The 25,166-nt window shown below is 63.7% G+C and overlaps 1 protein-coding gene across 2 annotated transcripts in view; it reads right to left on the bottom strand.

The window, feature by feature from the left end:
- Positions 1-24,917, bottom strand: part of Itgb2 (integrin subunit beta 2) — a 28,619-nt gene extending 3,702 nt beyond the window's left edge. For both annotated transcript variants that reach the window (XM_048346094.1, XM_048346095.1), the window contains exons 1-13: positions 24,752-24,917; positions 17,526-17,586; positions 17,077-17,165; positions 16,508-16,688; positions 14,226-14,396; positions 13,046-13,287; positions 10,481-10,636; positions 9,118-9,213; positions 5,277-5,366; positions 4,579-4,719; positions 3,363-3,550; positions 2,022-2,266; positions 1,403-1,622 (exon numbers count right to left, since the gene is read on the bottom strand). In XM_048346094.1, coding sequence (XP_048202051.1) covers positions 1,403-1,622; positions 2,022-2,266; positions 3,363-3,550; positions 4,579-4,719; positions 5,277-5,366; positions 9,118-9,213; positions 10,481-10,636; positions 13,046-13,287; positions 14,226-14,396; positions 16,508-16,688; positions 17,077-17,165; positions 17,526-17,586; positions 24,752-24,763 — 1,892 coding nt within the window. In that variant the 5' untranslated portion in view covers positions 24,764-24,917. The remainder of the gene's footprint in view (positions 1-1,402; positions 1,623-2,021; positions 2,267-3,362; positions 3,551-4,578; positions 4,720-5,276; positions 5,367-9,117; positions 9,214-10,480; positions 10,637-13,045; positions 13,288-14,225; positions 14,397-16,507; positions 16,689-17,076; positions 17,166-17,525; positions 17,587-24,751) is intronic.
- Between the last annotated feature and the right edge of the window lie 249 nt (positions 24,918-25,166).

Raw genomic sequence — 25,166 nt, 5'->3', positions numbered from 1 at the left:
GTGGGCGTGTCAGGGCGCATGGGCGTGTCAGGGTGCGTGGGCGTGTCGGGGGCGTGGGCGTGTCGGGGCGCATGGGTGTGTCAGGGCGCGTGGGTGTGTCAGGGCGCGTGGGCGTGTCGGGACGCGTGGGCGTGTCGGGGCGCGTGGGTGTGTCGGGGCGCGTGGGTGTGTCGGGGTGCGTGTGCGTGTCGGGTGTGTGGGCGTGTCGGGGTGCGTGTGGGCGTGTCGGGGCGCATGGGTGTGTCGGGGCGCGTGGGTGTGTCAGGGCGTGTGGTTGTCGGGGCGCGTGGGTGTGTCGGGGCGCGTGGGTGAGTGGGGGCGCGTGGGTGTGTCGGGGCGCGTGGGCGTGTCGGGGCGCGTGGGCGTGTCGGGGCACGTGGGCGTGTCGGGGGCGGGGGCGTGTCGGGGCGCGTGGGCGTGTCGGGGTGCGTGGGCGTGTCGGGGCGCGTGGGTGAGTGGGGGCGCGTGGGTGTGTCGGGGCGCGTGGGCGTGTCGGGGCGCGTGGGCATGTCGGGGCGCGTGGGCGTCGGGGCGCGTGGGTGTGTTGGGGCGTGGGCGTGTCGGGGCGTGTGGGTGTGTCGGGGTGCGTGGGTGTGTTGGGGCGCATGGGTGTGTCGGGGCGCGTGGGTGAGTGGTGGCGCGTGGGCGTGTCGGGGGCATGTGGGTGTGTCGGGGCGCATGGTTGTGTCGGGGGCGTGGGTGAGTGCGGGCGTGTGGGTGTGTCGGGGCACGTGTGTGTGTCAGGGCGCGTGGTTGTCGGGGCGCATGTGTCGGGGTGCGTGTGTGTGTCGGGGCGCGTGGGTGTGTCGGGGGCGTGGGTGTGTCGGGGTGTGGTCTGGGTGAGTGGGGGCACGTGGGTGTGTCGGGCGCGTGGTTGTGTCGGGGCGCATGGGTGTGTCGGGGCGCGTGGGTGTGTCGGGGCGCGTGGGTGTGTCGGGGGCATGGGTGTGTCAGGGTGTGGTCTGGGTGAGTGGGGGCACGTAGGTGTGTCGGGGCACGTGGGTGTGTCAGGGCGCGTGGGCGTGTTGGGGTACGTGGGTGTGTCGGGGCGCGTGGGTGTGTCGGGGCACGTGTGTGTGTCGGGGCGCGTGGTTGTGTCGGGGGCGTGGGTGTGTCGGGGTGTGGTCTGGGTGAGTGGGGGCACGTGGTGTGTCGGGGTGCGTGGGTGTGTCGGGGCGCGTGGTTGTGTCGGGGGCGTGGGTGTGTCGGGGTGTGGTCTGGGTGAGTGGGGGCACGGGCCTCGCTCTGGGAGGGGACCGAGGTGTCCGGTGGATGGGGGCGCGAGCGTGTGGGCGGGGTGTCCCGAGGTGCTCAGGGGAGGTGGGGGGCGCGGGCCGGGCTGCCGGACTCCCGGCACGCGCGTGGGCCCGGGGCAGCCGGGCGGGGCGGAGGGCACACTCACAGGTACCGGGCACAGGGCGCCGAGCAGCCGGGGCACTCCTCACACAGGGGCGGCTGGTAGCCCATGTCGCACTCGCACGTGTTGCAGCGGCACCGGCCGCGGCCGCTGCATTCCACGCGGCGCGCGTTCAGGCAGCCCGCGGTGGACCGGGAGCACTGGCAGGCGGAGCCCTCGAAGCCCTCCAGGCACTGGCACTTGCCGCAGGCGCAGAGGCCCCGCCCTGGGAGACAGCCGAGGCCCTGGGACTCGTCTCCCTGCCGGGCAGGGCGCCGGGAGGCCCGGAGCACCACCCGGCTGCTCCCTCCTCCACCCCCTGCCTGCCCCCCCTCCCCCGAGTCCACAGCACCAGCACGGGAGGACAACCGTGCCTGGGCAAAGGCCCCGGGCCCCGGGCCGGCCACGTGGCCACAAAGTACCACAGCCACCTCACGGCGCGTGGGGCCCTCCCGAGCCACGAGGGAACAAAGTCCCCGCTGCCAGCACGCGGCTTGGCCTTCCAGATGCAGACACCAGCCGGCCCAGGAAACTTAGAACCCATCCGTTCATCTATGCCCCAAATCTGACTCACAGTCCCTCGACAAGGCATGCGGACAGGAGGTTCTGCCGGGACCCCACTCACCCGGGCCACCACACGGCTGGCCGTTGTGCCGCTCACAGTTGACGTTGTCACACTCGCAGTACCGCCCAAAGATCTCCTTGTTGGGTTCGTCGCTGGTGTGGCACACACACTGCCCACAGATGCAGTCCCCCAACCCGGAGCACACGATGGAGCTGTTGTCATTCCGGCAGCTGCCCTCCAGCTCCTGGCTGCTCTTGCCCTGCGTCTGACACTCGCAGTTCTTCCCAATGTAGCCAGCATCACACCTGGGACGAGGGGGGCTGTCCTTAGGCCCTGCCCCGTGGTGGGGACACTTCCTGTCCTCAGGCCCTGCCCCATGGTGGGGACACTTCCTGTCCTCAGGGCCCTCCCCTGTGGTGGGGACACTTCCTGTCCTCAGGCCCTTCCCTGGGGAGGGGACACTTCCTGTCCTCAGGCCCTACCCAGGGTTGGGGACACTTCCTGTCCTCAGGCCCTCTCCCAGGGTGGGGACACTTCCTGTCCTCAGGCCCTCCCCTGTGGTGGGGACACTTCCTGTCCTCAGGGCCATCCCCCATGGTGGGGACATTTCCTGTCCTCAGGCCCTCCCCCGTGGTGGGGACACTTCCTGTCCTCAGGACCCTACCCTCAATGCGGACACTTCCTGTCCTCAGGCCCTACCCAGGGGTGGAGACACTTCCTGTCCTCAGGCCCTTCCCTGGGGAGGGGACACTTCCTGTCCTCAGGCCCTACCCAGGGTTGAGGACACTTCCTGTCCTCAGGACCCTACCCTGCGATGCGGACACTTCCTGTCCTCAGGCCCCTCCCCTGTGATAGGGACACTTCCTGTCCTCAGGGCCCTCCCCCATGGTGGGGACATTTCCTGTCCTCAGGCCCTCCCCTGTGGTGGGGACACTTCCTGTCCTCAGGACCCTACCCTGTGATGCGGACACTTCCTGTCCTCAGGCCCTACCCAGGGGTGGGGACACTTCCTGTCCTCAGGGCCCTCCCCCATGGTGGGGACATTTCCTGTCCTCAGGCCCTCCCCTGTGGTGGGGACACTTCCTGTCCTCAGGACCCTATCCTGCGATGGGGACACTTCCTGTCCTCAGGGCCCTCCCTAGGGGTGGGGACACTTCCTGTCCTCAGGACCCTACCCTGGGCTGGGGACACTTCCTGTCCTCACTCTCCCCCATGGTGGGGACACTTCCTGTCCTCACTCTCCCCCATGGTGGGGACACTTCCTGTCCTCAGGCCCCTACCCTGGGCTGGGGACACCTCCTGTCCTCAGGACCCTACCCTGGGCTGGGGACACCTCCTGTCCTCAGGACCCTAACCTGGGCTAGGGACACCACTCGTAGTGCGGACCCTTGCCCGCCTCACCTGCAGGCCCCGCACTCCAGGGAACCCTTGCCCCCGCAGAGCCCGCGGTCCTTCTTCTGGTCCCGGCACTGGCACTGGCACTGGGGGATGACCTGCACGGTCACCGTGTCTGTGAAGCCCAGGGCCCGGATGACAAACGACTGGTTCTGGGGGCACGTGGTGGCCGTGACCTTCACCCGGAAGGTGATCTGTGGGGGAGGGCAGGACACAATGGGGACGGGGAGCCAGGCCTTGCTCTGTGTTGTCCCCCACTCCGCGCAGCTGCACGCACCGAGGTGCAGTGCTCTGCACGCCCGGCAGCTGTCCCGAGCATGGCTGTCTGGAGCCCGTGTGCTGGCCCACTGCTGGGGTCTTGGACGGGGATGTGACCCTTTTGCTATTCCCACGTGATCCTCTGCTCCTCTCATTGTCAGTGGAGCCAAGTCCAGGGAGCCCTGACAGGCCTTCCAGCAGCTGGAAGCCCAGGCCCCGGTGGAGGCCAAGCCTATAGAGCCACGGTGGAGGCCAGGGCTCCTAAACCACGGTGGAGGCCAGGGCTCCTAAACCACGTTGGAGGCCAGGGCTCCTAATCCACGGTGGAGGCCAGGGCTCCAGGGCCACGGTGGAGGCCAGGGCTCCTAATCCACGGTGGAGGCCAGGGCTCCAGGGCCACGGTGGAGGCCAGGGCTCCTAATCCACGGTGGAGGCCAGGGCTCCAGGGCCACGGTGGAGGTCAGGCTTACAGGGCCACGGTGGAGGCCAGGGCTCCAGGGCCACGGTGGAGGCCAGGCTTACAGGGCCACGGTGGAGGCCAGGGCTCCAGGGCCACGGTGGAGGCCAGGCTTACAGGGCCACGGTGGAGGTCAGGGCTCCAGGGCCACGGTGGAGGCCAGGGCTCCAGGGCCACGGTGGAGGCCAGGGCTCCTAATCCACGGTGGAGGCCAGGGCTCCTAATCCACGGTGGAGGCCAGGGCTCCAGGGCCACGGTGGAGGTCAGGGCTCCAGGGCCACGGTGGAGGTCAGGGCTCCAGGGCCACGGTGGAGGTCAGGGCTCCAGGGCCACGGTGGAGGTCAGGGCTCCAGGGCCACGGTGGAGGCCAGGGCTCCAGGGCCACGGTGGAGGTCAGGGCTCCTGGGCCATGGTGGAGGTCAGGGCTCCTAATCCACGGTGGAGGTCAGGGCTCCTGGGCCACGGTGGAGGTCAGGGCTCCAGGGCCACGGTGGAGGTCAGGCTTACCGGGACGTTGATCTGCACACCGTCGCAGTCTCCTCTGGGCTGGCCGGTGAGAGACACCCCGTTACTGCAGAAGGAGTCATAGGTGACCTTCAGGGTGTCGGGGATGGAGCTGTGGTCCAGGAAGACGCGGGAGGACAGTTTCTGCAGGCAGAGGGGCCGTGCGTAGGGGTGAGAGGTCCCCAGAGCTCTCAGAACGCGGATCACGCTGGGGAGGTCTCCAGAGCACCCGGGCACCCCCTGGCGCTGGGGCCCTGCGCAGTGCCTGGCTCACCCCCACGGGCACCAGGGCCCTGGTCCCCGGGAGCAGCTCCGGGGGCCACAAGCCAGGGAGGAGGAGGAGGCCGCGAGTCCCTGCAGGGCTGTGTGGGGCGATGGAGGGAGGCGGGCACGCCAGGGGCGGCCCCTCCCACAGGCCTCTCTGCAGTGATCCCGGGGCCTCCCCCAGGGCAAAGCCTCTGCCCCACTCCTCCCTGTTGCGCAGTGGGCTGAGCCCCAAGGGAGGGCCGCATGGGGGTGGGGGCTGGGTGGCACACCCATGCCATGGAGGAGGGGACAGATTTGCTTTGTGTGACGTGGCCACCAGGCTGAGGAGATGAGGCTCTCCCCTCTCCCCTCCGTCCCTTCACTCCCCTCCCTCCCGTCCTCCTGCTGGCCCGCAGGGGGAGGCAGGGCTGGGGGCCAGCCCGGCGGCCGCTCACATTGTAGGCGTTCTTGATGAGCTGCACCACGTTGCTGGAGTCGTCAGACAGCTCCCCGACCGCCGACTTGGGGATGATCTCGGTCAGTTTCTGTCGAGTGAGAAGAGCAGGTGGGTGCAGCTAGCACCAGCCCCCCCCTTCACCCACCTGGGGGGGCTTGTGACATCCAGGGGCCTCCTGTGCCTAGGGGACGGCGTGTTAGTGCTTAAGTGTGAGCACACCACGGAGCACGTAGTCAGTGGCTGCAAAGCGTCCAACAGCCGGCTCTCAGGAAGGAAGCGGCCGCTGCTTGGCGTAAATGCTCCCCGGGGTCACTACCGAGCTGGCGATGTCCCTGATTGGGGACCCTTGCCTAGCTCACCAGGAACGGCATTCCCACCACGTCACCGGGACGGCATTCCCGCCACGTCACCGGGACGGCATTCCCGCCACGTCACCGGGACGGCATTCCCGCCACGTCACCGGGACGGCATTCCCGCCACGTCACCGGGACGGCATTCCCGCCACGTCACCGGGACGGCATTCCCACCACGTCACCGGGGACGGCATTCCCGCCAGGTCACCGGGGACGGCATTCCCGCCAGGTCACCGGGGACGGCATTCCCACCACGTCACCGGGGACGGCATTCCCACCACGTCACCGGGGACGGCATTCCCACCAGGTCACCAGGAACGGCATTCCCGCCATGTCACCGGGACGGCATTCCCGCCACGTCACCAGGACGGCATTCCCGCCACGTCACCGGGGGGACGGCATTCCCACCATGTCACCGGGACGGCATTCCCACCACGTCACCAGGACGGCATTCCCACCATGTCACCGGGACGGCATTCCCACCACGTCACCGGGGACGGCATTCCCGCCACGTCACCGGGGACGGCATTCCCACCACGTCACCGGGGACGGCATTCCCACCAGGTCACCAGGAACGGCATTCCCGCCATGTCACCGGGACGGCATTCCCGCCACGTCACCAGGACGGCATTCCCGCCACGTCACCGGGGGGACGGCATTCCCACCATGTCACCGGGACGGCATTCCCACCACGTCACCAGGACGGCATTCCCACCATGTCACCGGGACGGCATTCCCACCACGTCACCGGGGACGGCATTCCCGCCAGGTCACCGGGACGGCATTCCCACCACGTCACCGGAACGGCTTTCCCGCCACGTCACGGGGACGGCATTCCCGCCACGTCACCGGGACGGCATTCCCACCACGTCACCAGGGACGTCATTCCCACCACGTCACCGGGACGGCATTCCCGCCACGTCACCGGGACGGCATTCCCACCAGGTCACCGGGACGGCATTCCCGCCACGTCACCGGGGACGGCATTCCCGCCACGTCACGGGGACGGCATTCCCGCCACGTCACCGGGACGGCATTCCCGCCACGTCACCGGGACGGCATTCCCACCACGTCATGGGGATGGCATTCCCACCACGTCAGTGTGGCCCTCGCTCACCAGGAACAGCATTCCTGCCACTCCAGCTTTGGCAGGTAGAAATAACCCAAGGGGTACAGTTATCTGTAAAATGTGGCAAAACCTCCAGCAAGTGGCGAGTCCTGTGTGCTTCAATGACTGAGTGCATTTTAACAGTGACCGTGTTACACAGCTCCTGCAACAACCAGCAGCAGCGGACAGTCACGCTGCCCAGATGTGTCCCCAGAGGTGCGCCGGCCAGAGTCCCCCAATTACAGACAGTGCAGCCCCTCCCACACCCGCCCAGCCTGTGTTCAAGGGCTGAGTGCCATGAAGAGAGCCACCTCCCCCCTCCAGGGACAGGCCACTGCCTGCCTACCATGACTCCAAAGAATGGAGTCCAGTCCTCTCCGTGGAGCTCATGAGACCAGTACACAGAGGCCACGCCCAGGGGTCGCAAGCAGAGGCCACACCCTGGGGGTCATTCCCAGAGGCCACGCCCAGGGGTCACATGCAGGGGCCACACCCTGGGGGTCATTCACAGAGGCCACGCCCAGGGGTTATTCCCAGAGGCCACGCCCAGAGGTCACATGCAGGGGCCACACCCTGGGGGTCATTCCCAGAGGCCACGCCCAGGGGTCGCACGCAGGGGCCACACCCTGGGGCCACGCGCAGGGGTCATTCCCAGAGGCCACGCCCAGGGGCCACACGCAGGGGCCACACCCTGGGGCCACGCCCAGGGGTCATTCCCAGAGGCCACGCCCAGGGGTTATTCCCAGAGGCCACGCCCAGAGGTCACATGCAGGGGCCACACCCTGGGGGTTATTCCCAGAGGCCACGCCCAGGGGTCACACGCAGGGGCCACACCCTGGGGCCACGCGCAGGGGTCATTCCTAGAGGCCACGCCCAGAGGTCACATGCAGGGGCCACACCCTGGGGCCACGCCCAGGGGTCATTCCCAGAGGCCACGCCCAGAGGTCACATGCAGGGGCCACACCCTGGGGCCACGCCCAGGGGTCATTCCCAGAGACCACGCCCAGGGTCGCACGCAGGGGTCCTCCCGCACGGAGGCCCCACCCAGGAGAGGTGGATTGGGGCTTTGTGCTCTTCAGTGCTGACGAGGACAGCAGTGGCGACAGAAGCAGGCAGGGCGGGGCCTCTGCCCGGAGTGCCGTTCAGTGTCTCCGTGAGGAGAACTCAGCCACGGGCAGCCACGCGGTGAGGTCGGCAGGCACAGTCACCTAGGCGCGTCAGGGACGCGCAGCCCTCTCAGGCGGCCATCACTGCCCTCAGAGGCCATCACTGCCCTTGGAGGCCGCAATGGGATGCTTGCCGAGAAACGGCCCAGGAGGTTTGGCTGCGCAAGAGCTGCGGCCTGGGGTTTCTGTCCAGAGACCTGCCGGCTCTGAAGAACGTGACACTACATTTTATGAACGGAATCACGGCCACTACCTTCCCTCGTCCGACGTACGCCCTCATCCGGCCTCATGCTCACCCCCTCGGCCGCCGCCATTGAAGGAGCCGGCTCAGGGAAGAAGGCACAGAGTTCCTCCCGCTCAGCAAATCCCTGCCGCGCAGTTAATCCACAGGCGTGGCCACCCGCAACTCCCACGTCCCAAAGGAAGGCGCGGCTGCTTCCTCCCCCAGGCACGGCGTCTGGCTGCTTCACAGCAGAGTGACTGGTGGTCTCAGAGCGAGGCCCTGCCCACGAGGCCCCTGCACAAATTCTACCCCACTGTGCCCCGACACGCGGGCTCTTCTGCCGTGCCTGACACCGTGGGAGATGTCGACACTCAAACTATGGGAGTAACAGACAAGGAAGCTTCCCCAAACGAGCAAGTCAGACCTGCAGAATTGCCACACTCCAGAAGAAAAACAGAACCGCTACCAGCAGAGCCTACGTCAGGACGATTCCGGGACTTCACACGGGGGGAGATTCCTGGGGGACTCCATACCCCAGCACAGCGCTGCGCAGAGCCCGGGCACCTCCCACACCACCGTCCTGGGGAGATTCCTGGGGGACTCCACACCCAAGCACAGCGCTGCGCAGAGCCCTCTCCCGAGGGCACCTCCCACACCACCGTCCTGGGGAGATTCCTGGGGGACTCCACACCCGAGCACAGCGCTGCGCAGAGCCCGGGCACCTCCCACACCACCGTCCTGGGGAGATTCCTGGGGGACTCCACACCCCAGCACAGTGCTGCGCAGAGCCCGGGCACCTCCCACACCACCGTCCTGCCCAGTTCTGCACCGTCCAGCACGGTGGCCACGGCCGGCCGGCCGCCCACGCCCGCGCAGCAGCACGGGAAGCAGAAGTGTGACGCCCCGGCCGGCCCTGTCATCCTGCAGCGGCGCGGCCCGCCGCCCCCACCCACCCGGCGCCGGCGCCGCCCAGGAACCCACTCCCTTACCTCGTAGGTTTTTACCATCCTCTTGGTCACCGCGAAGATGGGCTGGATGTTGCTTTCTGCCAGTTTGTGTGCCAGCTGGCCCACGGATGGGTAGTCCTGGAGAGAGGAGACACCTGTCAGACAGTGCCTGGGGCGGAGAGCAAGCCTTCCAGTCACCTTGTGGAAGAAAGCAAGTGCCCAGGCCCCCTGCCCCAGCCGCGGGCAACGCGGGCCTGCACATCTGGTTTACGGTGGCATCTTCTCTAAATATGGTTTATAAATGCATGACGAAGTTGTGCAGGAAACTGGTTCCGTCCAAGCAGTTACCATATCCTGTATCGCCACGTGACACAGAATCCAGCATAAATAACCACTCTTGGTTTAAAGCCAGGCAGAGTGAAAGCAGCATCTGTGTGTGTGTGCGTGTATATACATGCATCTCCCCAGGCTTGAACTCAGGGCCTAGGCACTGTCCCTGAGCCTTTATTTTGCACAAGCCTAGTACTCTACCACTTGAGCCATGGCTCCACTTCTGGTTGTTTTTTTGTAGTTTATTGGAGACAAGAGTCTCACAGATGTCCCTGCCTGGGCTGGCTGTGAACTACCTCTTCAGATCTCAGCTTCCTGAGATCCCAGCTACCTAGCTAGGATTACAGGCATGAGGCGCTACTATGAGGCCTGAGAGCAGCATATTGAGGGTCCCATGCAGTGGACATGCCTGGGCTCCCCTGGGGGCCGCTCTGATGCTGCCCTGGCCACAGTGGCAGTGGTGTCTACTTGTATCCTGGGGACACTCGCAAGGCAGAGTCTCTTGGACATGGTGTCACACTGCCTGTCTGTGGTGGATCCCCTGTTCTCACCACCACCACTGCTCAGTTCTGGGTTCCTGGTGGGGAATCCTGTCTGTACCAGTTCTGCATTCCCTCGGAAGAGTGAGAGGCTGTCTGGGGATGGAGCCTGGGGCCTCCGCCCTCCCAGGGCTCCTGGTGTGAGAGACGGGATGGAGTCTAGAAGGGCAGCGGGCGGCAGTCCCTGTGCTGACGTTACAAGCCCCAGGCCTGAGGGGGAGGTTATGACGGCAGGACCCCCGCCATGAACTCCAGGCCCAGGGCCACCTCAGCCCACCCACCATCCTCTCCTTGCCTGAAGCTGGGTTCCCCGGACCCACACTGAGCACACTTGGGGCTTCTGGAAGTTTCTTAGGTTGGAAGGAGGTGTTAGGCTCTGGCGAGGTGACCTGGACGGGACATGCGTACAGAGCCTGCTCTCCGCTCTGCCCCTTGCTGCTCTCCAGCAGGCCCTAAGAGGCCGCCTGTGCTCCTCAGTGGCCCCGTCCGTCCCCATCCCCATCCCCATCCCCAGGGGAGCCCCGAGGGGCACTCACAAACTCATTGCTGCGTTTGTACATGTTGTCCTGCAGGTGGCAGCGCCCGTCATTGGGGGTCAGGATGGCTCCCAGCTTCCCGTCGCCCGCAAAGTGGAAGCCATCGTCCGTGGCATACACCAGCAGCCGCGTGACATTGCGCCAGCCGATCTCCTCCTGGAAGAAACGGGCCGGGTGTTACCAGCCTTGGCTTCCGCTGGGCCCTCTGGGAGCTGGGCCCTCTGGTCAGCAGCAGCCCACATCACACTGCTCCGACCCTGTGTTCTCACAGCTGGGAGGACAGGGAGAAAGGGACAGGACAGAGCATACAAAGTGTCCAAGCCGACAACCCCCAGCCTAACCCATGGGAGGGGGAGGGCTGGAACACAGGTCGCAGTCTAAAAGGAGGTGACTCTATATTAGCTCACCTGCAGGCCTGGATTAGCCACCTACAGGACTGGATTAGCTCACCTCAAGACCTGGATTAGCTCACCTGCAGGCCTGGATTAGCTCACCTCAAGACCTGGATTAGCCACCTGCAGGCCTGGATTAGCTCACCTCAAGACCTGGATTAGCTCACCTGCAGGCCTGGATTAGCCACCTACAGGACTGGATTAGCTCACCTCAAGACCTGGATTAGCTCACCTCAAGACCTGGATTAGCTCACCTACAGGACTGGATTAGCTCACCTCAAGACCTGGATTAGCTCACCTGCAGGCCTGGATTAGCCACCTACAGGCCTGGATTAGCTCACCTGCAGGCCTGGATTAGCTCACCTGCAGGCCTGGATTAGCTCACCTGCAGGCCTGGATTAGCTCACCTGCAGGCCTGGATTAGCCACCTACAGACCTGGATTAGCTCACCTCAAGACCTGGATTAGCCACCTGCAGGCCTGGATTAGCCACCTGCAGACCTGGATTAGCTCACCTGTAGGTCTGGATTAGCCACCTGCAGGCCTGGATTAGCTCACCTGCAGGCCTGGATTAGCCACCTGCAGGACTGGATTAGCCACCTGCAGGCCTGGATTAGCTCACCTCAAGACCTGGATTAGCCACCTGCAGGCTTGGATTAGCTCACCTCAAGACCTGGATTAGCTCACCTCAAGACCTGGATTAGCCACCTGCAGGCTTGGATTAGCCACCTACAGGACTGGATTAGCCACCTGCAGGCCTGGATTAGCTCACCTCAAGACCTGGATTAGCTCACCTCAAGACCTGGATTAGCCACCTGCAGGCTTGGATTAGCCACCTACAGGACTGGATTAGCTCACCTCAAGACCTGGATTAGCCACCTGCAGGCTTGGATTAGCCACCTACAGGACTGGATTAGCTCACCTCAAGACCTGGATTAGCCACCTGTAGGCTTGGATTAGCCACCTACAGGACTGGATTAGCTCACCTCAAGACCTGGATTAGCTCACCTGCAGACCTGGACTAGCTCACCTGCAGACCTGGACTAGCTCACCTGCAGACCTGGATTAGCTACCTACAGACCTGGATTAGCCACCTACAGACCAGAAATAGGTCCCTGAGAAGAAAAGTACTGCCATGGTGCAGAAACATCACCACATTGAGAAATGTCCACCACAGTGTGGAAAACTACAAGTGAAAGGAGGAGCCTGAGGACGCCTACAGGCAGTGCTGGAGCATCCCTGGAAAGGGCGTGTATGCAGGACGTGGGTCTCACAAACGCGCGTGACCTCACACGAATGGAAGGTACGTCCAGAACGTGAGCGCGGAGTGCCAGAGGCCCCAGGGAAGCTGCCAAGCCAGGGCCCGCACCAGGCTGTGTGTGGTCAGGAAGCCACGGTTACATCGATGTTAGTTACAAAGACAGCCCAGGACAGATGCAGGTGGGAGGTGGTGAGGACTTGGCGTTAGCATTTCCCTAGCCTCAGGTCCTCAGCTCCTCCCACTAGCCCCCAGACCCACCCATACCTCATGAGCCACTCCTACTCACTACCTACCTACTTCCCCTTTACCCCCAGAGAGAAGCTGCCACCTGGATAAGGTGCAGACGCCATGCAGCTCCCTCTCCCGTGGGAACTATGGACCCACTAATAAACCTCCTTATGGACCTTCTTCTCCTGCCTGTGATGATCTCCGCAGGGTCCTCTGGGATGGCCGGGACCTAGGCTTTCACTTGGGACATGGTGAGGACTTGGGACGTGGTGAGGAGAAGCTTGGCAGAGCCCCCACACCCCTGGCTGGGGAGCAAGGAAGGATGAAAGGCTTTGGAACCACAGGCCCTGCTCTCTGGTGGCCTGGCTCCCATGGACCTTTTGCAGAAGACATTAGACTTCAGAAGAGTCCTAGGAATCACTAGTTAACAATGAGACCTGCGACTAGGGGTCCCTATTCCCCGTCTCCCCGGCTCCTCGGCCTGGAGGCTGGCAGAGGGCTTCAGCCGGCAGGCAGGTGCTGCCCTCGAGGCCACACTGGCAGGCGCGGCCACGACAGAGCAGGCGGGGGGAGTCCCTGTGCCCGCCTGCCGTGGTTGCAAGGCCCAAGGCCGGCAGCCCCCCTCCCCCCACCCCGGTGCGCAGCAGTGTGGGGACGCCAGAGCACCCGGGCAGCCCTCACTCACCGAGCAAGCGGCCACTTGCATCATGGCGTCCAGCCCGCCTTCAGGGGCGTCCAGGTTCCCAGAAATGAACTGCTTCCCAACCTCCGTCTGGAACTGGTTGGAGTTGTCGGTCAGCTTGAGCACGTGCCGGAAGGCGAACGGGGCCTGGCACTGCTTCTCCTTGTTGGGACAGGGGTTCCTCAGCTTCTCGGGGTGCGTGTTGACAAATGGCAGCACCGTCTTATCCACGAAGGACCCAAAGCCTGAGGACACACGGCACAAGGCTGAGGAGGACGGGGGCGGCAGGGACACGGGGCAGGTGACCTTACCATCAGAGCACAAGGGAGAGAGCCAGCCCGGGTCCTCGGGCGCGTGTGAGTGCGCATGTGTGCACGTGTGCGAGTCATGCATGGGATCACGCACAGGTCTGAGCCCCCGTGTGTGCATGTAGCAGGAGTGTATGTGTGGCATATCAATCACACATGGGTATCCACAGATGCAGTCTACACGTGTAGACATGACAGTGTGGACATGCATGGTCTTGTACATGTGGGCGTGTGTGAACTGTGCACACACCTACACCTACGTATGTCATGTGCAAGGGACTGAGCGTGACCATGCTTCCGTGTGGACATGACTGCGTACCGCCTGTGCATGCACACACGTGGCCTTGAACATGTGATCATAGCCACACATGCACACACGTGTGCCCAGGGTGGAACCAGCTACCCATGTGACTGGGAGAGCATTGCACACACATGTGCGACTGCGAATTACATGTGTATGTGTGCCTGCGACCCTGCACACAGAGAAGGAGGCAGAGCACCGTTTGGAGAGCAGCACCAGCTGGGGTTCCCTCGTTCTCGCCTCCCTGCCATGCTGGCGTACCCGGAGCCTGCACTCTGTGAACGCGTTGCTGGCCCCGACCGCGGCCCCCAGCCTGCAGAGGTGGCTACGGCCACTCCCCAGAGCCCATTCCGGGGCAGCCCAGCGTGTGCAGTGTTTCCTTTGAGCACATCAGAAACGGAAAGAGAAACGGGGCGAAGTGATGCTCACAGCTCAGGGTGGGTGACCATGCCTGGACTCCCCGCCTTCCTCGCCCACTTGTGGGGGTCCACACGTTTAGAGGTGCACAGGAGGCTGCCCAGGGTGGTGGGCGGGGCCCGGGGCGGAACCAACCACCGGCAGCCGAGGGCCTCACCGATGCGGCCGGACTCCGTGATCTCGTTGAGGGCGCGCAGCAGGTCACCCCCCAGCTTCTTGACGTTCATGAGGTCGTCCAGCATGGAGTAGGAGAGGTCCATGAGGTAGTACAGGTCAATGGGGTAGCCCTTGGCCCGCCGGAAGGTCACGTTGAACACGGCCGCTTGGCCTGTGGCGGGGTGGGTGGAGTGAGTACTCGGGGGGGGGGGGGCGGCGTGGGGGGGTGGAGTGAGCTCTCCTGGGGGTGGGTAGAGTGAGCTCTCCCGGGGTGGGGTGGGTGGAGAGAGCACTCCCGGGGTGGGTTGGGTGGAGTGAGCACTCCCAGGGTGGGGTGGGTGGAGTGAGCGCTCCCGGGGTGGGGTGGGTGGAGTGAGCACTGCCCAGGGTGGGTGGGTGGAGTGAGCACTCCCGGGGGTGGGTGGTGGGTGGAGTGAGCTCTCCCGGGGTGGGGTGGGTGGAGTGAGCACTCCCGGGGTGGGTGGTGGGTGGAGTGAGCACTCCCGGGGTGGGGTGGAGTGAGCTCTCCCGGGGTGGGTGGGTGGAGTGAGCACTCCCGGGGTGGGGTGGGTGGAGTGAGCGCTCCCGGGGTGGGGTGGGTGGAGTGAGCGCTCCCGGGGTGGGGTGGGGTGGAGTGAGCGCTCCCGGGGTGGGGTGGGTGGAGTGAGCACTGCCCAGGGTGGGTGGGTGGAGTGAGCACTCCCGGGGTGGGGTGGGTGGAGTGAGCACTCCCGGGGTGGGGTGGGTGGAGTGAGCGCTCCCGGGGTGGGTGGTGGGTGGAGAGAGCACTCCCGGGGTGGGTTGGGTGGAGTGAGCTCTCCCGGGGTGGGTGGGTGGAGTGAGCACTCCTGGGGTGGGGTGGGTGGAGTGAGCGCTCCCGGGGTGGGTGGTGGGTGGAGAGAGCACTCCCGGGGTGGGTTGGGTGGAGTGAGCACTCCCAGGGTGGGTGGTGGGTGGAGTGAGCACTCCCAGGGTGGGTGGGTGGAGTGAGCTCTCCTGGGGTGGGTGGTGGGTGGAGTGAGCACTCCTGGGGTAGGTGGAGTGAGCGCTCCCCAAGCCATGTTCTAGGCGCCTTGGGGCACGCTCCCCACCTGTTACAGCCTCCAAACTCTCCCTGACCCCTCTGTTCCCGATGGTCAGAGGGCCGGGTAGGACACGGGATGGCGAGGCAGACTGGCAATCAGCTCAGTCCGTGGACAAAAGGCCCCCTTGTGGTGGACCGTTGGCACTCCTCATCTCCCCACGTTTACCCTGAGGGAGGAGCCTTGGACGTGGGTCCTCTGGGGGGCCTCGGGTCACGAGGAAGTGTCCCCAAAGAACTGAGGCATGGAGAGAGCGCCGCCTCCCTTTCCTACCGAGTGTGGCCGCACTGTGCTGACTCCGTTTCCTTGCTGAGAAATGGCGTCTGCCCTGTGAGGTCAGGGGCAGAGGGGCCTGTGCCAGCTAGCTCAGGCAGGAGGGGCAGGCTCTGCCCCCCCACGAAGCTGCCCCCGGGCCCAGCACCGCCTGCCTGCTGTTGGCTCTTTGAATGTCCTTGCTTGTTTACTCTGACCTACATCGAACGAGCAAACCCTGACCCGGGCTCTCCAAGGGGCAGCGTCCCAGAGCCGCTCTGACACGGCCGTTTCCTAGCTGACTCCTCTGAGCCCCTCCCTGAAGCCGCCCCCGGCCTTCCCACATGGTAATGTGCCCGGATGTGGCTGGGCCACACTGACCTCAAGTGGCCTAGGAGGCCCCACCACCGCAGCCACTGGGTGCCAAGAGCAGAGCCTTCTGCTCCCCCTCCCTGCTGTCCCCCCCCCCACCGCGGCTCCTCCTCCCCGCTGCTCCTCCTCCCCCCTGCTCTCCCCTCCTGCAGCCCAGCCCACAAGCGGCACTGGGGAGGGTGGCTCTCTGAAACAGATACTGAGTCTCAGGGCTGCTGGACACTCCTGGTTTCAAGGTCCCCAGGTTCTGGGCTGCAGGAGTTGTCACAGCTCGTGTGGGGACTTCTGTCAAGAGGACAGGGCCTTCTGAGGGCAGACTAGAATGGTGTTTTCCCAATGCCATGCCTCAAAACACAGGCCTAAATGACAGGCCAGGCACTCGGCCACAGACAGCACAGAGGGGGGATTTCCCAGGAAGAACAGGGAGAGGAAGGGGGTGCTGCTGGAGTCAGCTTGAGCCACGGGGTCCCCACAGCCCTCGGGCCTTACCTGGCTCTCCCGGACACGGGCCCAGGGGGTCGGCCCCGATCCCGGGGTGAGCCCACCCGACCCCCCCCCCCCGGGCCGCCAAGCCTACCTGGCCGCAGGTGCAGGGTCACTTGCGGCGGGGACAGCTGTTTGCCGCCCCGCTGCCCCGTGTCCTGGGACTCGGCGAAGCTCTTGGGGTCCAGGATGTCATCGGCCACGCAGCCCTTCTTCTGCAGATGTGCCCGGGTGTCACAGCGGATGGAGTCAGGCTCCCCTCGACCTGTGAAGTTCTGGGGGAGCGGGCCGGGGTTCAGGAGGAGGCCGCAGGGCCCAGCTGTGCCCTCCTCGTCGGCACCCAACCCCCTGGGGGGTGGGACGGCAGCCTTCTTGACCACGGCCCTCCTCCCCCCTCCCCCCGCCCTCCCCCCCCCACCCCCCACGGCCTCTGCCCAGCAGCAGGAGGGGCTCAGAGCCCACCGTCTGCAGCCCGAGGGTGGTCCACGAGGGGCAGCCACGTCACCAGCACCACCCCGGGCCTTTGAGGGTCCCATGGCAGGGCCTGTGTCCTCGGAGCTGATCCCACCCGGGGGACACGTGCAAACCCTCTCCAGCCGTGTGGCCCCCGGGGAACCCCAGGAGCCCCGGGGCGGGACCTGAACTCGGGGCCCGGCGTCTTACCAGCATCTGACACCAGGCACAGCCAGGCCCCAACTGAATACAATCCCGGCAGGAGCTGACCTTGTACTTGGTGCATTCCTGGGACAGGGCTGAAGAGACGGGCAGGGTGAGCAGGGAGGGGGGCGGTTGCCCCACCCTCGCCACCCTCAAGGGCAGGTAGAGGAAGGGGAGGAGAAGGAGGAGGAGGAGAGGCAAGAGCAGCAGGAGGAGGAAGAGGAAAGGAGAGGGGAGGGGAGGAGGCCTGGGAGGGGACTTCAAGCCACGCCACATAGCTGAGTGGACACCCCAGGGGTAAGTACCCCCTGTTAAGTGAGGGACTGGGCCACACGTGGGATCTGCCCCTGCAGGAATGGTCTTTCCTCAGCCGCCAGGACTTGTATGGAAGGATGGAGATGCTCTGGGATGCTGACTGGGGACCCCACCCACGGAGCTGGCTCCACAGAACTCACCAGATCCTATCAGAAGCTGCCACAGCAGGGGGAGCAGGAAGAGGCGGCAGCGGGCTGTGTCCTGCGGAGGGAAAGGAGAGCGCTCTGGGCCCTGCACTGCGCAGGTGTGAGAACTGGGTGGAGCCCGCACAGGCCTGCCACTCCGAGTCCCTGTGTTGGGGGCCGTCCAGAGAGAGAGGGGAGCAGGGCCAGGAATAGCAGGCAGGGGGTTCCTGAGGGGTCCGGCAGCCCCCAGCCCGGCCCTGTCCATCCTGAGCACAGTGCTGGACCCAGGCCGCGCAGAGAAGCTTGGGTGCATAGAGTCTATGAGTCCTGTCCTTGCTCCCCAAATCGGCACATGTGCCCTGGCTCTGTAGTGGGGGCCTCCCCGGGATTCAAGACCGCAGAGGCTCCACGGGGCCCCTGACCCTGCCCACTTCAGGTGTCTTGTTCCTTCCTCCGAAAGATTACAGTCACGGCCAGGAGCTGTCAAAACAGCCCTCAGTCCTTCCTGTTTGGGCAGAAGGAGAACTCTCCAGGCTTCTGGTTCAAAGAGGCAGGTGGTTTTGGTTTACCAGCACCAAAAATGTTGCTGAAGTCCTCATCTCCATGTCCCACAATCCACCACTGCTAAAGCCCTCACCTCCATATCCCAGGATCCACCACTGCTGAAGCCATCTATCTCCATATCCCAGGATCCACCACTGCTGAAGCCCTCATCTCCATAACCCATAATCCACCACTGCTGAAGCCCTCATCTCCATATCCCACAATCCACCACTGCTGAAGCCATCCATCTCCACATCCCATAATCCACCACTGCTGAAGCCATCTATCTCCACGTCCCACAATCCACCACTGCTGAAGTCCTCATCTCCATGTCCCACAATCCACCACTGCTGAAGCCCTTATCTCCACATCCCACAATCCACCACTGCTGAAGCTCTCATCTCCACGTCCCATGATCCACCACTGCTGAAGTCCTCATCTCCATATCCCACAATCCACCACTGCTGAAGCCCTCATCTCCACATCCCACAATCCACCACTGCTGAAGCTCTCATCTCCACGTCCCATGATCCACCACTGCTGAAGCCCTCATCTCCACATCCCACAATCCACCACTGCTGAAGCCATCTATCTCCACGTCCCATGATCCACCATTGCTGAGGCCTCATCTCCACATCCCATAATCCACCACTGCTGAAGCCCTCAACTCCATGTCCCACAATCCACCACTGCTGAGGCCTCATCTCCTGATCCCAGGGACTCAAGTTGCATTGGAACTTTCTTTTTTCTTTTCTTTTTTTTATTTTGTTTTATTTTCAAGTAAAAAGATGGATTTATTGGGGAAGTAAAAAGCGAACTGACCGGCCAGGGTCGCAGCTCAGACTCGGGAGCTGAAACTGTGATGGTAAAAAGCAGGCTGGCAGCCCAGACCTGGGGTCTGGGACGTCACAAGCCAGGCCACGCTTGGGGTGAGGTTATAAAGGCAAATACCACACGGTCAAGCCTGCCCCACACAGAGCATCCCAGGTCACACACAGGTGGCCAATGGAGTTACAACCTGCCACATCTTATCTGTTTGAACCAACCTATCATTCTAGTTAGAACTGCCGTGGATTTGGTGGGTCCCCATATGCAGGTGGATACGGCTACTCATGGGGGCCGGGGGAAGGCTGCTCCTTGATGGGAGGGCACAGGTTTATCCTTGAACGTTCGCAGCTCAGGTGGTCAAGCGGTTTACATATCTTATCACAGCTAAGGGAACCTTCCCTGGACAGGGCAGGGCCCTCAGCTCTGAAGCTCAGGGGCAGGAGAGATAGTGGAGATGGACCCAGCTTCTGCTTTCTTTAAGTACTCTGAGACGGAGTCAATCTGACACCCCTCAACAGCCAATGATGGCGCTGGCCAGACCTCACCTCCATATTACAGTCCCTCCTTTTTAATTTTTTTCTTGTACATGAAAATCAAATCATTGATTTCTCTTCTGGAGAGCTTAGTCTTGCCTGGACTGTAAAGTGACTCCACCCACAGGCTGCTGGGGAGAGCAAGGATGAGACCAGAGCCAGTCTGATGGGTCTGCTGCTCTTAAGCTTGCACCCAGGAAGAAACAGGTTATCTGTGAGGTCCACCCCCAGGAGGGCTGCAGGTGTTCTCACCTGTTTAAGTCGCCATCCAGTTCCCTAGGTAACCGGCACACCTGGAGGCATTGCCTCCCTCCCTTCTCTGAGGTCACACCCTAATCCACCTGCACACACTCCAATACACTTGGACACACCTTCCACCCCAGGCATCGCCTGGGAGTGACCCTCTAGCCTGCCACCCATGCTTTCCAATTTCCTTAATAGAGCTGGTCAACTCCAGTCAACTCAGAGGAGCGGGAAAGTTACCACAGAAGGTCCCCCCCAAAATCTTAGCTTCAGCAGATCCAAAGCGGTCTTCCAGAAGGAATCAGCTGCAGGTGATGGGAGTCCCAGATGCTTTTACCACGGTAGGGTGCGCCGGAACTTTCTGCTGCAGTGCTGGAGGCCACAAGTGGGTCTCTTGACCCCACATTTGACACAGAGGCCCTGTCCTCAGGACTCACACACTGGTTTTCCAAGTCTAGACCCCTTCTAAGGCCGCAGCGGCTCTGAGCGGAGAGCAGGAGGCCGCAGTCCCAGAGCAGCCACACCACAGCAGGTGTGTGGTAGAGAAAGTCAACTGTGCTGCGTGCTCTCTCCTGCAGCCACACACCGGGGCTCCCTCATGGGGAAACTGAGGCCCCAGGCCACAGCAAGACACAGAACCGCTGTCCTGTTTGCCTGCACCCCAGAGGGAGGGCAGCGTGGCTTGGTTACGAGATCACCCCACAGAGCGCAGAGGCTGGCCCCGACCACAGGAAGCAGGAGGCAAGCAGCCGTCTCCTCCTCCGTGCTGCCACTCTGCTTCGTCCTGGGAGTCTCGCCCTGGCCCCTGTCTCCTGTCTCCTGTAGCTGAGCCCAGACGGTGGCAGCTGGGGAGCCGCTAGGGCAGGTGGATGACGGCCAAGCTCCGGAGGCGAGGCAGAGCCCCGGCCTGTGACAGGGCTGGGTCTTGGCAGCCAGCGTGACCCTCCGCGGGGGAAGCGGAGGGTGACCGCCCACCCCACCAGTCAGGGGCTGCTGGCTCTCAGAGGTGAGGGCTTCACCCAGAGCTGGGCACGGAGGCCCCGGCGAGCAAAGCCCTTCTGCTGGGTGAGTGGAGGACATCGGTCGGTGCTCAGTGCCTGGCAGGGGCAGGTGGCCACCACGGAGGCGCCTCGCTGCCACCATCCCCCACCCCCCCAAGGCTACCCTGGCAGAGTGGGCAGAGCGAGGGCGGGGAGACTGCCACTTCTCTGCCCAGCCGGGCCTGGCCTGGCGGGCTCTGACCTGGGCAGGGGAGATGGCTGCCCCTGCCCTCCTGCCCCCCTGCCCCTGTCCCCCGCGGCATGGGCATTGTCTTCTCCAGGCCCTGGGCTTCAGGGGGGCTCTGTGGAGACAGGGTGGGTTCCCTCACCCATGTGTATGTGTATGGTGGACACCTTGGGTAGAGATGCTAGAGACCTCAGCCCCAATGGCCACCCCAGCCCCCTTGGCCTGACCCTCTGAACGCTCCGCGAGAGCCACCCTCGAGCCGACCTTCCTCGCAAGGAGTGCTGGTGCCCCCTCAGGAAGCAGCGAAGGGCACCAAGTCCCTTGGCTGTGCCTCGGAGACACCCCCCCCCCCGCCAGGCGCTGGGGTGCCTCCCACCTTGGTAACAGATGAGATAAAGAGGGAACACGCAAAGAGAAGCAAAAAGAAGAGACGGCAGGAGGGGGTAAAACGCAGGTGTCTTGATAACAGTTGCCCGAGTCACGTCCGGTCAGAACTGTCACAAAGGCTTTGCCGAGGTGCTAGAGTTGCAAAACTCTACCTCAGTCTATCTTCAGAGCACTGAGTCACAGCCCGGACCCACCTGGCCCCGGGGCGGAGCACGGAGGCCCGAGGCCCCCTCGGTGCTGCCCGGGGGCTGCTGGGCTCCCGGGGCCAGGTGCTCAGATTGAGCAGGGGACGATGGCACCGGCACTGGAGGGGGGGAGAAGAGGAAGCAAACCCGCCTCCAAAGCGAGCCTCAGGTAGGGAAAGCGAACGGCTATGAGAGGGTGACAGAGGCCTGGAGGAGGGGAGAAGAGGAAGCAAACGGCTGTGACGAGGGTCAAAGCGGCCTCGGATGCAGCCATCTCAGCCTGACACATACAGAAAAGAACCAGGGGGAGCAAGGTGACTCAGGAAAACGCTTGACCGCACAAGAGCGAACTTTCCCAAGTGTCCTTGAGGCACTGAAGGTTTCAAGGGTCACAGTGCCTGACCGATGGAACTAAACGCTTCCTTCAAGGTGAATTTGGAAACACTCCCAGAACCACTGTCACGTCCAAGGGGAAGTGACACCCTCCACACCGGCGTGCGGCACAGGGGTGGCCCCGCAAGACCTCCCGGTGGAGCCTCAAAGCCCAGCCCGCAGGGCTTTCACTCTGCACCAATGAGTTGTATGAATGTAATTTCAGCACATAAAACCAAGAAATAGGAGACAATGTTTCTCAGAGCAGGGAAATCTGAGTGTAAAAACGAAGGGGAAAACACCAAGAAAGGAGGCTAAAAAGAACAAGTTCCAGCCAAGGGCAGCGGCTCACCCCTGCCATCCCAGTTACTCAGGAGGCCGAGATCAGGAGGTACCCACTTGAGGACAGCTAGAGCAAAAAGGGCAAGACCCTCATCTTCACCAACAAGCTGGGTACGGTAGCATGTACCCAGCTACAAAGAAGGCATGGATGGACAGGGAGGCCGAAGTCCAGAACAGCCCTAGACAAAAAACGTTATTAGAAAAAGAACAAAAACCAAAGGGCTAGGACATTGCTTAAGTGGTAGAGTACCTGCCTGTCAAGTGCAAGGTCTGGAGTTCAAACCCTAGTACTGCCAAAAAAAAAAAAAAAAAAAAAGGGTAACCGTCACTGAGAAAAGGCCACTGTCAGAACAGATCATTCACAAAAGCAGAAGACCTCTGGTTAGCCTGCCTGAGCAGCCCAGACCCCAACCCTGCCCTGTCCCCACCTAGCTTCTAGTCATGAGCTGCTGTGACGAAGGCCCAGGCCACACAGCACGGGGGTCAAGGTGGTTCCTGGCAGTGGGCAGGGGTCCCGCAGAGGCAGGGCTGGGCATCGTGGCCACCCTTTGCCTTGGGTCCTCTCTGTGGGCCATTCTTGCGCCCTGTTCTGCTAGGGGCCAGGCCTGAGATACTCGGCCCAATGCCCATTGTGCACAGCCAGGACAGAGCAGGCCCTGGGGCTCATGTCAGGCCACTGTCAGCTCCAAGGTGCTCACACTTCCGCCCTGCTGTCTGGGGAGTCTGGACAGTCACTCCTACCGCTGTTTCTCCCCTTGTCGTGTAATGGTAAATTTCATTTCAGTGTGACTGGGCCATAATGTCCTGGTAATGGCTCAAATATCCCTGAAGTTGGGCGTCACTGTGCAGGTGTTTCCAGAGATCACCATCTAAGCCAGTAGCTCTGACCAACACAGCTTGTCTTGCCCCTGTCAGTGAGGGGCACGCCTCGAGCGGGTTTGACTACACAGACCCGGGATGAGGCTCCGCTTCGGAGGGCAGGCTAAGGGCTAAAGAACAGCACTATGGACAGAGATGGGGGGAGAGCCGTGACTTCCACCCAAGCTGCTGTGTGTTTCTGCAGCCGTGGGTGCCCCCTCCCTGGATCTCATGTGGTTCCTCTCTCAGGCCTGGGCTCATGCGGAAGCCAAGTCTCTTGGAACTCTGACTTGGTTCCTGTTGCCTTGACCACTGTGTGGATGGGCAACCCAGACCCCCTGGTCCTCGGAGGAGGAAGCCTGAGCAGGGCAGAGGTCTGCGAGGGCCACACCAAGTTATCTCTGGGGTCTGGCCTGGCCTCCGTCCTCACCTCTCTGGGGCCTGCTTCTTCACCAAGAGGCTGCTCTGACTGACCACTGGGAGACTGGACGCCGTCCCTGTCCAATGAGGACGTTCTGAGAACACAGGCGAACACTCCCCTAAGCCTGTCACCTGCAGAGCCCCCCCCGCCCCCAAGTGGAAGCGTGGTCCCCTGTGGGGTCTCCAACTGTCCCTTCAAAGGAAGTGAGTAAGAGCTATGTTTGATTTCAGAGGCGAATGGAGTTCCCACGGCTGACCAGCTCACCCTCCCATTGCATGGATGGGGGGGGGGGGCGCGGTGCGTCCCCGAGAGGCCAGAGGCCTTTTGCATATGTCTCCCTCGTACTCCCAGTGAGCAGCAGGCAGTGTGCAGCCTCCTGGGGAGGTGGGGGGGGGAGAGTTCTCACCCAGGGCTCCTGCGCTAGGCTGCCCAGAGGCAGGGTGCTGCCGAATGCTTGGCTGAACAAGACTGGGGGTGAGGGGGTGGGGGCAGGAAGCTGGGTTTTTCCATCCCCATCTGTGGCCCTCCCACTGGGGAAGAGGCCACGGTGGCCTGACCCTGCAAGCTCGTCCTGGGCACCTCCACCAATCGGCCTCGGCACGCCCTGCTGGGAGCAGGACTCCACCTGCTGAGCTGAGCAAGGGGTGCCCAGCACCCTCCGGAGGCCTGGGCTCTGAAACCATTCGTCCTGTGGCCTTGGAGCTCTTTGACTGGATGTGCGGCCACGCTGGGCCCAGGGGCCGGGTGGCACAAGTCCTGGAGCCAGCAGAGGCTGGGGCACATGGGAGACGGTCCCTTCGGGAGGTGCAAAGGTCTCCAGTGGCTCCACTACAAAGCAGCCACGCCACAATCCACCCCTCTGCATCCCCCCCAGCCCTGCTCATCCTCTTCCCTCCCGAGCGGGACCAGCCGCCCCGCTCACGGCCAACCGCCCTCCACGGCAGGCAGGCCTCCCTGCACCTTTCCTTCACCGGCAGCGTGCCCAGGGCCCCCACCGCCCTCATCCCCGACCAGAGCGGCCCCCTCCCCGCCCCGGGCCCCATGCAGCGCCACGGAGGCGGGGGGCTCGGGCCCCTTTCCACAGATGCCCGGCTCTGGGAGGCTCTTCCAGCGCCTCTCCTCACGGAGTCTCGGTAGGTGAGGGAGGGTCTGGGCTGAACCTTTTCTGACGGACGGGCGCTGCTGGGGACACGGGGGGGGGGGGGGCCACCAAGGCCCACTCCGGGGCCGACTCCGTGGGGGACGCCCGGGGCTGAGGGGACCCCGGTGAGAGCCGTCGTGGACGTGGGGACCTGTACTCACCCGACTCGGCATCTCGGAGCCTCGGTGTCAGGCCGGGCTGACAGGGGCTGTGCCTGCTCCCAGCAGGCTCTGTGGTCTCCTCTTGAAGACACAGATGAGCCGGATGCTTCCTGTTCAGTCAGCTCCTCAGAGGAAGTGGTGACAAGCATCTGGTTGCCCCATAGGCGAGTCTCGCCCAACCCCTCTGCTCCTGGCCCCGGAGGCAGGTTGTAGAGAAGCCCCGCCGGGGGGCGGGGCCTGCCGCAGGAGGGCGGGGGCTGCCGCCGAGGGGAGGGGCCTGCCGCCGAGGGGTGGGGCCTGCCGCCGCGACCGCTTCCACCGTGTGAAGCAGGAGAGCGAGAGATGGAGTGGCAACTTCTAGACGGCCGTCCGGTGACACCGGCTCTCCCCGCCCAGGGCGGGCTGCGGGGAGCGC

This window comes from Perognathus longimembris, chromosome 5 (genome assembly GCF_023159225.1).
Source record: "Perognathus longimembris pacificus isolate PPM17 chromosome 5, ASM2315922v1, whole genome shotgun sequence".
Taxonomy (NCBI): domain Eukaryota; kingdom Metazoa; phylum Chordata; class Mammalia; order Rodentia; family Heteromyidae; genus Perognathus; species Perognathus longimembris.
This window is presented reverse-complemented; position numbering and strand designations above follow the sequence as displayed.